We start from the raw sequence: 14335 nt of genomic DNA on the forward strand, positions 1-14335 counted from the left end.
CCAGTATACATGTTCTTCCAAAATTATTTGGCACATGTCATTTATTTGTAATCTTGAACATTCAGTGTAAGTTTCATTTGATTCTGTGAGAATTAATTTTCTTTTTTTTTTACCAGAACTGGAGTTTATCTTTAAACAAATGGGAAAGTTGCTGGTCACGACATCACTACAATTCAGCAAAATTGAAGTTTCCATACATTGTAAAGTGATTACAAATTTACAACTTTCACAACATTATAACTTTTTGTTGTTGTCCTATTTTTTTCTTCAAACTTTCATTTATTTGCTTCTCTGATTTTTCGGCTTTCTTTTAGAGTACGTCACTATGAAGGTTAGATTTCACTTGAAATTGAATAATGAAAAGCATGCTATGCCATGTATGTGCATTAGTTTTGAAGCACAATTTGAAGCACATTTGGAACAGACCAAGCACTTTTCGACCTCTTAAAAGACCATGCAGACCCCAGGGTTATGTGTTTGAATATATTGGCAGCTTTCTGGCAGCTTTCTCTCTCTTAGTAACTCTCTGCCCTGGTATGTTTTACCCCCAAACTCAGACGTCAGAGGTCTTTCATTTGCGATGATAATTTTTCAATCTCCATGCCGCCCGGGGCCAATTGAGAGAAGAAGAGCCCCCGCGCCACGCTATATTTACAGAGGTAACGATTTCGGAAACATATGCATGGCCAAGTCTGGAAGCTGGATAGTATTTCCATGGGTAACGTATGTGGGTGGATCCCTAAGGGTAACCATATTGCGCATGGTTCCGAGGTGGTAATTGGCAATACTTTGTCTGTTATGAAACAAGTATTTACTGTCACGAATCAGTTGCTGGGATGCTTGACAGGATGTGGATTTTGATTGGTTCTTTGGCAAGACGTTAATCTACATTTGCCACTCTCCACCCAGGTGTAAATGGGTACCTGATATGCTTGAGCGCTAGTTACTTTGGCAGCTCGGCTACGACCAGGGTAATATGTGTATTCGCATCAAATGTGTGTGTTTAGGCCCATACCATGTACCCATTTCTGTGCAGTGTACATGTTTATGGTCTTCATCGTTTTAATTCTACAGCTTCACAATAATATATGATTCTTAATTATTAAAGGCAGACTTTACTACAGTGTACTTCAGCCAGATGTCACTGTGACAAGTGGCTATCTCATTAACTCAGCTCTCATTTAACATAAGAAAAAGAGGATTATGGGGGACAAACAGGCACCGATTGGGGAAGTTTTCTATATAGAGGGAGCAAGTAGCTACAAGTTGGACAGTGTGCCTTTAATACATAAACATCATTTTCCAATTGCTTACAGACAGTTTCTTTCACAGTGCAATGATGCAAAACCAGGGGGGTGTTTCATAAAGCTGTTTGTAAAGTTACGCATGACTTTACGAACAACTTGAATATGAAGCGCCAGATAGGATGCCCAAAGTTTTTCCTGATGTATTAACAAAGTGTGACTATATTTCTAATAACCTCAATTAAATTATGGCAAAAAATATACTTTGCATTAAAAAATGTTTGTTAAAATAAGAATGTTAAGCTACATCTGACAGTTCAACTTTAGTTGATGCAGTTAAAAATGATTGAGCATCCCAATTGGCTTTTCATATTTACATGTAAGTCATTTGTAAAGTCATGCGTAACTTTACGAACAGCTTTATGAAACACCCCCCAGACCTCATTATCATCTGCACTGGATGGACTCCAAATTGATAGCATCTTTTATAAGCAGAGTCAGGTACGAAATTACCCTACTCCATTCATTGAGGAGGGGGGAGGGGTCTAAGAAGCTCTCACCATCTCAAGCAGTTGCTTGTCGGAACTATTCATAGCATCAGGCCTGCGCAGATCAAGGGCGTGTTCATGCTTCACTTTTTCTGGCCAGAATCAGGCATCTGTTACGCGTTTAGTTTAAAACACGGTTGCGTCCATGCTTACTTTTGTAGAATCACCGAAAAACGGCGATCACGATCGCCGATCGTAAACTCACAAAAAGATGCATTTACAATTTGTAAACACGTTTAAATGGGGTCAACGCACTGACCTCTAGTGGGTCTACATAGCATGCACAGTGAAGGTTTGCGAATCCAGCTGGAAGACCAATAAAGGCCACACACGGAGAATTGCCTCGATGAGCCAGAGAAGTAAGCATGAACAGTACACCGTGGAACTGTGATCACGATGAGCGTTTACGATGAGCGTTTCAGATCGCTCATTCTACCTTCAAAATTAAGCATGAACGCGCCCCAAGAGGACTGGGGTGGGAAGAAAGCACACATGACCCATGAAATATAGGTTGATCACATTGTGTAATGCATTGCTTGCCCCTCCCCCCCCCCCAAAAAAAAAACAAAACAAAACAAAACAAAACAAAACAACAACAACATGAAATTTTAAAAAACTAAAAAACTGTTGAATACTGATCCTGAAAACAAAATTCGCTGTAGTCTATAGGAAAAAAAAACATGTCATATCAAAACAAATCAACTTGTTTCCAAAACTGGAGGTTTAATGAAAAAATGTATTAATCATTCTCTAAGAAAAGTCACTTTTACCACTTTTACACAATCACAAGTAAACATTTTCAATGAGCAACTTTCTTGAGCTCATACAGTGTACACATATATTGTATAAGTTTAGCTTTCATCCATGATTACTTGATATGCAAATAATATGCAGGAGGTCATACATATGAAAATAACATACATACATGATACAATGTACTGTAACTCATTGTTTTATTACATTTTTTTCTGTTTTATCTCTACCACAAATAATAATAATTATCCTTGCTTATATAGCGCCTAACACTTACTTTGTCAGCTAAGTCTCTAAGTGCTCTACAATAATAATATCTGTATATGTTTGTTTCATTTTATCTCTTCATTTAGTCCTCTCTGCCCTTCCACAATCGTTCTCTTTCTCTTTCTCTATACTCTTCTCATTATTTATATTTCTCCCTCCTAGCTTCACATATATCGTCCTTGTTTTCACGAAGTGACGGTAGTGAGGAACATCGTAACGCAAAGTGAATGCAATTTTTTTTCACTACCGTCACTTTGTGAAAACAGCGACGATATGTTGTACCTCCTCTCTTTCTCTCTCTCCCTCTTCCTCAATCTGCACCCCTCTCTCTCTCTCTTTCAATCTACCTTCTCTCTCTCTCTCTCTCCCTTTAATATACAGTGTACATCTCTCAATCTCTCTCTCTCTCTCTTCCTGCCTCCCTTTCTCTAAGTCTCTCCATCTCTCTCTCCCTCTCTCTGTCGCTTCCTCCCTTCTTTCAATCTATGTTCAATCTCTCTCTCCCTCTCTCCCCCCACCTCTCTCTCTCTCTCTCTCGCCTCCCTCTCCCTCCTCCCCCTCCCCCTCTCTCTCTCTTTCTCTCTCTTTCAATCTGCCCTCTCTCTCTCTCTCTCAATCTCTCTCTCTCTCTCTCTCCCCCCCACCTCTCTCTCTCTCTCTCTCGCCTCCCCTCTCTCTCTCTCTCTCTCTCTCTTTCTCTCTCTTTCAATCTGCCCTCTCTCTCTCTCAATCTCTCTCTCTCCCCCCCCACCTCTCTCTCTCTCTCTCTCTCCCACCTCCCTCTCCCTCCTCCCCCTCCCTCCCTCTCTCTCTCTCTCTCTCTCTCTCATTTTCTCTCCCTCTTCATACGTCATGCTACAGGTCTCAGGCTTATATATTACAAGTAGGGTAGGGTACGCTTCAGTAATGAAACGTCGGTCAGCTTGATTGATTGCGCCGAGCTAAAAAATAAAACGGGGCAATTGTCACTCCACTTTCTGTGTAATCAACATTTGGCACTAATATCCTGTTGAGACCAATGGAAATTTACATGAAACATATACAGTGAAACCTGTATATGATTATGAAGAGCTCGGTTCTTAAAGGTACTACATCATTTTTATGAAAAAGTGGCCTCATACACTGACACTTCCAAAATGTTAAATACTCCCCCCCCCCCAAAAAAAAAGGCATTTAAGGTACTATAGCCATTCAAGTTATGGATTGTAACTTGCATACAGTATCAAGATGTTCGGTTTCAAAAAGTAGTACATCCAATTTAGGTTCCAAAAGATACTACATGTATATCCACAAAAATTTAAAAATCGTAACTTCATTAAAAAACGTTTGTGCAGACTGAGTTTGATTTTTTTAAAGAGTGGTTTTATACTTGTATCATAATCATACAATAGTATAATCAGCCAAAATATCATTCCAAACTGACATTGCTACATGTATTAAACTATGATAATTAAAAATTGTGTTCTACTCAGAACTTGGATCTACAGGTACACTGTACATGTATGGATGTAGTACCTTTTGGAACCAAGCTCTTCATATAAAGGGTGACAAGAAAAGGGGTTTCTATATTTAGGTGGTCTATATATTATACAGGTTCCTTCAGTACAGGTTTCCTTGGGATTGAGAAACAATCATTGAGGGAAACAAAAAATGTGGTCTTTATATTTGTACAGGTGGTTTCTAAGGTTGTGAAGCAAAATCAGCGTTTACAATAAGCAACACACTGTACAGTGTATTTAAATTAACAATGCACAGCGCATTTGTAAGAAATGTTGTATAAAGAAACCGTTTTAAAGAGGTCAGGTGACACGACAGCTGGCCCATTACCAGTGAGGGCTTACAGTAAGCACCACCCACTCAATATGTCTACGATATTTGTACAATACAATGTTTAGACTATAAAAGCAACAATGTACCTTTAAGGGCAAAATGACAATGCAGGAGAAAAAAAATGAAATAAAAAAGTAAAGTAATTACTTAGTTATTTATAATACCATCTTCATATTATAACTATTTATTCAACTTTACTTGTCTATTAAAGCTAACATTGGTTTTCATGGAGAAGAGAGAAAAGTAATAAAATAAAAATTCATTTGACTTGATTTGGACATTTACAGGTACATGTACATGTACAACAAATACATGCAAATAGAATAACTCCAGCAGACAAATCCAATTGTAATGAAAAGAGGTGGTTGAAATGGATACAGATAAAATTGCTCCCCACCCCTTTTTTCAAGTGGGGGGGGGGAGCATTGTTTTCATTGATTTTCTATACATCTGTCTACAACTTGGCTACAATTGGCCAAGCAATTCACATATCCTGGATTGATGCATTTCCTTTCTGGAAGTCAATCAAACCAATATGACTTCCTCCCATGTTTGAGTGCTTCTAAAATGTTTTCGATTTCCATTGGGAGATAAGTTATACCGTACATGCTGCGCTATTTCAAGTGAATATGTACCGTGCCACTGTGGTGTACGTGTACAAAATTTGCATTGCTCAGGTCCAGGATATATTTCTTTCTTTCTACTTTTGCTTTCCCTGCACGTACAGTTGTAAATCCTTTAAATACCTTTTTTCATCGATGTGAGCTTTCTACAGTAAAAGAATACGAAGGAGCAGTGCATGATTTAGTGCTATAGCAATTGAATACAAGAAGATGACAAGAAGGAAATCTCACTTTTAAGTGGCTCAAAAACTAAATATGTGTTATAAGTGTTGTGAATAATAGTAATAGAAAAAGAGAAGTTTAATCAGAAGTTACGAACACGAAAAATCATGGTTTAGGCTGCAGGAGTCATCCATGATAGTACAGTATGTTCATGTACATTGTACAGTATTGCAGATTTTGATCTAACGCATTGTGCTTACTGCTTAAAAGCTATCATAATCACTTAGCTGTGATAGGAGAGCTTGCAAGTACAAAAGAAGAAACCTTGATCACAGGGATCATTAGTTACTAACTATTATCTACACGTAGTGCATAAATGCTGAAGCAATTCTGTAGGCAATGATATTCTCAAAGGTCTCAACGATTGATTTTCTTCCATCCAACATTAATTTGGTTGAGAAAGGCTCATTAAGGTCCAAATTAAATCTTGCCACAGCTTGGCTCAAATTATGCGAACCTACAAGCAATTAATTGCTCCTTGTCAGAGCATGGAAGCTGTTTAACTACTTGTTTACTCAAGCGTGACATCTGTCTTGGAAACGGCTCATTAAATTCTGATCGTTCCTCCCTCCCTTTCTGGAGAAACCATTGAGAATTCAGTGGTGTTATAAGACAGGGACATACAGCCTTGACGGGCAATGGACCATTTTTGTAATGTAATCAAATTAAATGTAATGGATAAATCTTTGTTAAATGACATGTTACAAAATACAATTCATTTCATTCACCTGTTATAAATAAATGTATTTCAATAGTCAGGATATGAATTTCATACATTATTGGTGCTACATGATGTAGATAGGACAAACATTATTAAGCATCTGCAGTGCATGTAAAATGATTAAAGATTGAATAGGATCAATGCTCTACCATAGGGCACTAGTGCATTTATAAGATAAAGACCAGTTAATGTTCTGGTCATGCGATTGCATTGTGAAAGAAACTTTGCCGGAATCAATCAGAAAAGGTTGATCATCTAGCAGATAAGAATTGGTATGTACTGCAAGGTTCTTGAGTCATCAAAATGATAAGTAATTCAGCCCAGTCTTGGTAAAGTTACAAGCACTGTACACAGAAAGATGTAGTTGGGACTATGCGACACATGCGCGATATCTCTCCGGTCCAGATAGATATAATAATTTACCTAATATATCAATTAGTAGGCAGTTTCCCGGTGAAATTTGTGTCATCACATATTAGTCAAAACATATTCACATGATCGGTAATGAGAGCTTCCATTTCATTTTTTGAGAGGGGGGGGGGGGTCCAAAACTGGTCTATACCTTTAACCAGGATATCCTGTTTGAGAGACTACTGCTCTACCACTGAGCCATCATGTTTTTTTTTTAAAACCACCTCAATTACTGAGCCATCATGTTTTTTTTTTTAAACCACCTCAATTACACATACATGTACATCTCACATGATACATGTCCAAATCAAATTAATTCCTAGTTTTTCTTTCCCTCCTCCTGGCTCCAAGTTACATTTATAAGCCTGCATCAATTTCTTTCTTTTTTCTATAAGATGATTTTTTTTTTACTCAAACTGGAAAGCAAATATGAATCTGAAGAAATGTACACACTTGAGATAACAAAAAACAATAAAAATGCATTATCTTGATATGAGCCCCTGAGGTATGAAATGAAATTATATCACTTTTTATTTTATTTTAATTTATGGAATGGATTGCCCAGTAGTATTTTTATGGTTAGAAAATATATTGAATAATAAATAACATCACTATTATCATTCATCACCGTCATCGTCACCAACATCATCAACACCTTCACTGTCAAATTCAAGATTCATCATCATCCAGAGACGCCAAGTTCAAAGATCGGCAATGCGTGACATTTTCATGATTCGGCGCGCAAGCGCGCGTGCGAGGGTATAACACACGTAAAAGGTATAGCGGTTTTTCAAAGTCTAGCGCGTGCGTCGTGCGTAAGCATTTTCAGACGCTCGAAATGAGTGATGTCACGCCTAATGCGTGATACTTGGTAGCTCTGCATCATCATCACCATCATCAACATAAATCATGCAGATCATTAACTCAACTGATTATCATGTCAAATTATCAATCATTGTGCTTGACATTTGACAATAATTAATTTAATTATCACTGACACTGTCACCACCATCATCACAAATATGTGTGTCCACTTTTAAAACTTGCTCCGACCTTAGTTTTCTATTAATCTCCTAAAGACACCCCCCCCCCCCCTTCCTCTAAAAAATGGGAAAATTTAACAGTAAAATAATTTCAAAAAAAATACTTGCCTTCAATCTTTTCCTCATACCCCTTCGTGAAGAACATCATGGCTTTGGCGGCACGATCGGGCGTCTTTTTCAGCCCCTGACGGTTCGGATCCTCCCCGACGCCACGGATGATCGACCGGTAGGCAAGGGCTAGGCCGGGCAGCTGCTTATCTGAATCTTGCCTGTACAAACTAGCGTGGGAATCCGTGGTTTTCTTTAAGAGTTTTCGATTTTCTTCTTCTTTGGTCGGCACTTCTCCGTTCATCGTGAGATTTTCTCTCCCTGTAGAGTGGAAACTGCTGTCTTGGAGGGATAAACTGTGGGTTTTTGCGGCTAAGATATCGGCGTCGTCAGTCCTAGCAGGCGACGGAAGACCGTTCGGGAGGTGGGGGCAGTCACCGTTCGGAACGGAATCTGTGTGGTCAGCCGACATTTTTACTGAATTTCTGTCCGAAATCACCGTTTGTGATGGATTATTCTCTACCAACAGAAGTGACCGTTAACTGACTAGCTGGCACAGAGCTTGAACATTTAAAGACAATTCAGTGAGAGAGGAAATTAAAAGTAGACTGGAGCTTGAGCTAACAAGTGGTAGCCTCGAAATCTACAGTGCAGCGCAACTAATGAATGAATGAATTTTGTGTTCATGGGATCAGAGTATAGTAGCCGATTCATACGCAATGTGCGCCCTAGCGTTCCCGTTCAGCGGAGCGGCAGGTTCCGATGGCGCTGATTCTCGTATTTACAAAGAGTCAGCTGTAGAGGGAGTTCTAAAACGTTGATGATTCATCGGTATTGTCTACCACTACTACTAATCTGAAAATTACGAGTGACAACCCATGCTATATAGTGCAGGGACGCCGAGAAAATGATAAGCAATAATAAAATAATCAAATAGTGATTTTCATTGAGTGCTCTGCATTATATAAGAAATAACAATTGTCATTGTCATTAAATCCTAGATTTGTACAATCATATTATGATAGGAACGTCTGACATTTACTATGTAAGCCTCTTTTCTTTTTTTTTTTTTTTTTTTTTTGGGGGGGGGGGGGGGGACGGTGTTTAATGGAATAAGGTAGAGACAAAGAAGCAAAATTTCATTTTTCGGGTAATTTTCTAAGTACGATAGAATATTTTTCGCATATCCATCCAAAGAGCTAGTCAAGGCGCATGTATCCCATGCATCTATACTCCGCCCCCTCCCGGCAGTCCAAGCATATTCCCCACTGATCTCTAGATTTTTCCGTAGAGATCAGTGATATTCCCCCGCCTCTCGATCTGCCTTCCCTCCTCTCTCCCTCTCTCTCTCTCTCTCTCTCTCTCTCTCCCCCTCTCTCTATCTCTCTCTATCTCTATCTCTCTCTCTCTTTCTCTCTCTCTCTATCTCTCTCTCTCTCCCCCCCCCCTCTCTCTCTCTCTATATTATATATATATATATATATATATCTTTTTCTCTTTATCTCCAGGGGCGAATCTAGGGGGGTTCGGCGGTTTAACCCCCCCCCCCCTCCCCTCCCCCCTGGACGGCCAAGTGAAAAGGGGGAGGTGGGGAAAGAAAAAAAGTAAAACAGTAAAACGGCGCGATTTTTGGAAAATCCTGGATCTGTCACTTGGTCACCCCCCCCCCCCCTTTGACAAAAAGCTAGATCCGCCCCTGCTCTCTCTTTTTCTTTCCTCCCTTCCTCCCTCCCCTATCCCTCTATTCCCCTTCACCCTTCCCTCCCTCTGGATCCCTCTCCTACCCTTTTTTCTCCCCGCGCTCTCCCTCACCACCCCTCTTTCTCCTACTCTATTTCCCTCGATGGCTACATTAATCTAGTACCGATTTAATCTTTTTGAGTGCATGTAGTAATTGCCCGCAGATAGATCAACATCAAACAAATCAGCCAATCATTTATCTTTTCAACACGCTCATGACATCTGTATTATACAGCTCATTATGATAATGAGTGTCACATACATTACTACTCTAAGTAATTATATTTAACACACGCGCCATTTAACATAAAGGCAACCTATGTTGATGCCAATATAGACCCTGTTTTGAATATTACAGAATTAGTTGTTTTCTTAATACAATTTATTAATTTCATGGTGTTCATTTATTTATTTATTTATTAATTTCTTCGTTCATGAATTTTGTATTATTTAATTACTATTCTATAATATTAAAATAATTTATTAATCATCAATTATTTGTTAATTCATTCATTCAATCCATTTTTGTTTCACTACCCAACTATTTGACTAATGAATATTTGCATATTAATTTGTTTGCTTGCTTCGATTTCCTGTTTGTTTGTACAAGTTCACCAATACTATACTTCAGATACTATGTAATTTATTTACTTGTTTACCATAACATTAACTATTTGTACATACATTATTTAATTCTACAATACCATGATAATGGGTGACATGACAATAAAGTTCATAGTCATTGTCATACAGCAATACCGTTATTTTGGGTTTCAATATTTACACCAGTCCAAATTGCTACAAAAAAAAAATAGTACGTTCTGATATTTCAACACTAAACAAGAATCAACAAAAAATGTACAAATAATGTCACAAAAGTTAACCTCTGTAGATTTACACTAAAAAAACATCGAAATCACATTCTCAAATCAAGACCGTTCTTGTACGTGAGAGGTTGAGCTCTGTTTTACAACCCTAAAAACCCCTTGCTCTTGGTTCTCGAGATCGGACGTGTTCGATCCTAGCATCACTTGTCATCTAATTTCAAGAGTATATATATGCATACATTTTTTAGTCTGTGATCATACTTAAAAGATTACATTGACATGATATACTCATTCATTTTATTAAATTAGAACGACTGGAATTAAACTAACTTTCATAATCTTTTAATTTAAAGTGCTCATGTATACATTTTCTAGTCTGTGATCATACTTAAAAGATTACATTGACATAATATACTCATTCATTTTATTAAATTAGAACGACTGGAATTAAACTAACTTTCACAATCTTTTAGATTAAAGTGCTCATGTATACATTTTCTAGTCTGTGTTCATACGTTAAACATTACATTGACATGATATACTCAGTACTTGTATCAAATCAAAACGACTGGAATTAAACTAACTTTCACAATCTTTTAATTTAAGTGTTCATGTATACATTTTATAGTCTGTGTTCATACTTTAAACATTACATTGACATGATATACTCTTATTGTTTCAAATCAGAACGACTGGAATTAAACTAACTTTCACAATCCAGAACTACAAAATATTTCCCTTTTCCTTTTCACTAAATCACACTTCATTATTTTCACATAGTTTAATGGAAATCTCACAGCTTCATTTCTTAGACATTTTATATGCCAGCAAACAAATAATCAAGTGATATAATGTAAAATATTACGTTCAAAACGGTCACCGATAGTTGCAGCTAGAATTGAGAAAAACTAAGAACATCAGCCATTGCTACTATTAAAGCAGAACCCATCCGTCAACCTTTTGACCTCAAAAGAAGGTCAGCATTTTCTGCTCAAACAGAAAAACATTTTTTTTTAAATCAATAATGTCTGCAGAGCAGAACCAAACACTGTATACCTCTTGGCTTCAATATCGACTGTGCCCACACCAGTCCTATAGCTCTACACGTTTTGTACATAACCTGAAAAAGGTGCATAGTAATAATATTATAAGATGATGAAGTGGATCCTACACAAATGATTGGTTGAGAGCGTACACGTGGCCAGGCATTTATTTTGCCTAACACGATATTTTACTAATGACCGGTCATTAATAATTACTTATGGCCGGTCATTAGTAAAATCATGTTATAAAATATCATTTTATAAAACATCATCTTATAAAACAAATAATACAGAGCATTTTCTTCGGGCATTAGTGAAATTGCCCACACTCGGTACCTTCGAAACACTCCAAACACCCTCGGCTATCACCTAGGGCGTGTTAGACTGTTCCATGTACCTTGTGTTGGTAATTCTTACTAATGCCCTCACTGCTGTGTGTATCATTTGTATAATACTATTTATCTATAAAATACTGGGCCAGCACAATAATCCCTGGCGTAGCTGATTTAATTAACTCACCATAATCAGCACTAACTTACATGAACTTCATTCTTCAACAATTAACACTTATCTTTACGAACACACACACAAATAAACTATTAGTTATATATATATATATATATATATATATATATATATTATGTGAATTTTCGAAGTGACATGAGCATAGGAAATGCTTTGCCTTACATCATTTGTTTTCTAGTTTTTCTACTTTTTCTAATTTGTAAATACTCTGCATTCCTATTTTAGGGCTTATGTTATGGATATATCTTGAACAAATTTGATGAAAAATGTGATAGGGATCAAATAAATGAACCGACCCTTTACATAGAACCAGACCTACGATATCCGCAGCTTTCAAAACGCCAAGGAAGTCATTGCAAAGTTTGTGCTTCACAGTGATTTTTTTAAAATTCGCCACCATGCATTGGCCAACTCAGCAACAATTGTCAATAAATTGTTTATAAACATACATTTAAACAAGAGCTGTGATTTTCTATGGGAGAGGTTTTGCAGTATTCCGTATAATGTGCGAAAGAAAAAGTAAAACCCTGATGAATTTCACCTAAAGATAAAGTTGAGTTCTGGTCATGCAATTGCATTTTAAAAGAAACGGTGTGGAATTGATCAGAAAATGTCAATCATCTATCATATAGGTATCGGTGTGTACTGTCTAATACGAAAGATGAAAGTTGTGGTGTCCCACAAGGTTCTATTTTGGGCCCTCTTCTTTTTCTTATTTATATCATTGATTTCTGTACGTCTTCGGAGGTTTTATCTTTTACTCTTTTTGCAGACGACTCAAATCTTTTCTTTTCCCATAAGGACCCACATGTTTTGCTTTCTACCATCAACCAGGAATTAAAACATGTTTCAAATGGATCAAAGCCAATAAATTATCTCCCAACCTGCAAAAGACGAACTACATGCTCTTCAACAACATAATAAATGAACTTCCAGGCAATGTTCTTTTTTATTGTACCATCACACAAAGAGTTTTTAAATACTAAATTGCTTGGAATAACGATAGATGAAAAAAGCTTTCCTGGAAGGAACACGTAGATAATATTTGTAAAGTTATTTCAAGGAATATTGGCATTATAAACAAGGTCAAATTTTACTTTCCAACTCGTTTATTATTAAACCTGTATTCAACGTTAATCCTCCCACACTTAAACTACGGAATCATAGCTTGGGGCAATAGTGCGACTATCTTTTAAATATAATTTTATTACTCCAGAAAAAAAGCGCGGCGTGTTATATGTCATTCTGATTTTCGAGCGCACATAGATGCACTTTTTCACACACATAGTATCCTAAAGATAACAGATTTACACAGTTATAATCTGGGAATATTCGTGTATAATTTAAATAGAAATGAACTGCCAAATGTTTTTTTATTCAATGTTTACAAATAATGTCAATATTCATCATTATCCTACTCGGTCTGCCTAGCTTTTTCATCTACCAAAAACAAGAACTTTGCTCTCAAATAAATCATTTGTATTTTCAGGCTCAAAACTTAGGAACTCTCTTTCAGATCTAGTTAGAAATAACCCACATATTATAGTTTTAGTAGAGGGTTCAAAAAGAATTTAATACAAAAATACATGTCTCCTACAGGTTAAATTTCTCACATCTCCCCTGTTTCACACACTCTCTTTCTCTCTCTCTCTCTCTCTCTCTCTCCCTCTATCTTCTGTTATGTGCAGCTTTGTTTTTGTCTTGTTTTGTCCTGTCATGTCTTTTTTTTTTTTTTTGTGCTGTCATGTCTTGTTTATCTTGTCCTGTTATGAATTGTTTTGTCATGACTTGTCTTATCTTATTATGTCAGTTTCCTGTCCTTTGTGTCCCGTTTTGTCATTCTTTTCTTTTTGTATATTTTGATTATTTAGACACTTTAAAATGATTTATGAAAATAATGTTCATATTGTATTTATTCTTGGAAACCTACAAAAACAAGCTATGCTTTCCAGTAGGTTCCTATTTCATTTCATAATTTTGATCTTATCTTGCTTTGTCAACTATGTTCTTTATTGTGCAAACAATAAAATCAATCAATCAATTAAAATGATAACAAAATTGGCCGGTCTTGGTAAAGTTACAAACATTGTACACAGAAAGATGTATATATGACTACACAAACATGTGGCATAAAAATCCATCCCGATTTCTTTGCTGTTACATGCCATATTTAGAATATTAAGGCATTTGAAGAGACATGCTTTTCAGGGAACATTTTTTATCTGATGTTCTTCCACACTTGCATAATAACAATGATAACGATCACAAATAAGTTTTCACCTCTTCTCAGAACTCAAAATGAAAAGGTTAAATTCCAACGGCATTTGAAAGACAATACTTATTTAGAACTTCCCTCAAAACGAAAGGGCTTGAAAATGGCTTTTAGTGAGAAAATAACGACCATTAGTTGTTGAATTGACTTAAGTGATTGCAATCACCTAAGAAATAGTCTGATTTACAGACCCTTTTACCGAATGGTCGTACGTTTTG

General features: G+C 36.8%; 1 protein-coding gene across 1 annotated transcript in view; it reads right to left on the bottom strand.

Moving 5' to 3' along the window:
• LOC583737 (GTP cyclohydrolase 1) overlaps positions 1-8383 on the bottom strand; it is a 31115-nt gene extending 22732 nt beyond the window's left edge. Inside the window, exon 1 of the mRNA XM_783632.5 lies at positions 7771-8383. Coding sequence (XP_788725.3) covers positions 7771-8182 — 412 coding nt within the window. The 5' untranslated portion in view covers positions 8183-8383. The remainder of the gene's footprint in view (positions 1-7770) is intronic.
• Between the last annotated feature and the right edge of the window lie 5952 nt (positions 8384-14335).

The sequence above is a fragment of the Strongylocentrotus purpuratus genome, unplaced genomic scaffold (assembly GCF_000002235.5).
Source record: "Strongylocentrotus purpuratus isolate Spur 01 unplaced genomic scaffold, Spur_5.0 spur5_scaffold_16, whole genome shotgun sequence".
Taxonomy (NCBI): Eukaryota; Metazoa; Echinodermata; class Echinoidea; order Camarodonta; family Strongylocentrotidae; genus Strongylocentrotus; species Strongylocentrotus purpuratus.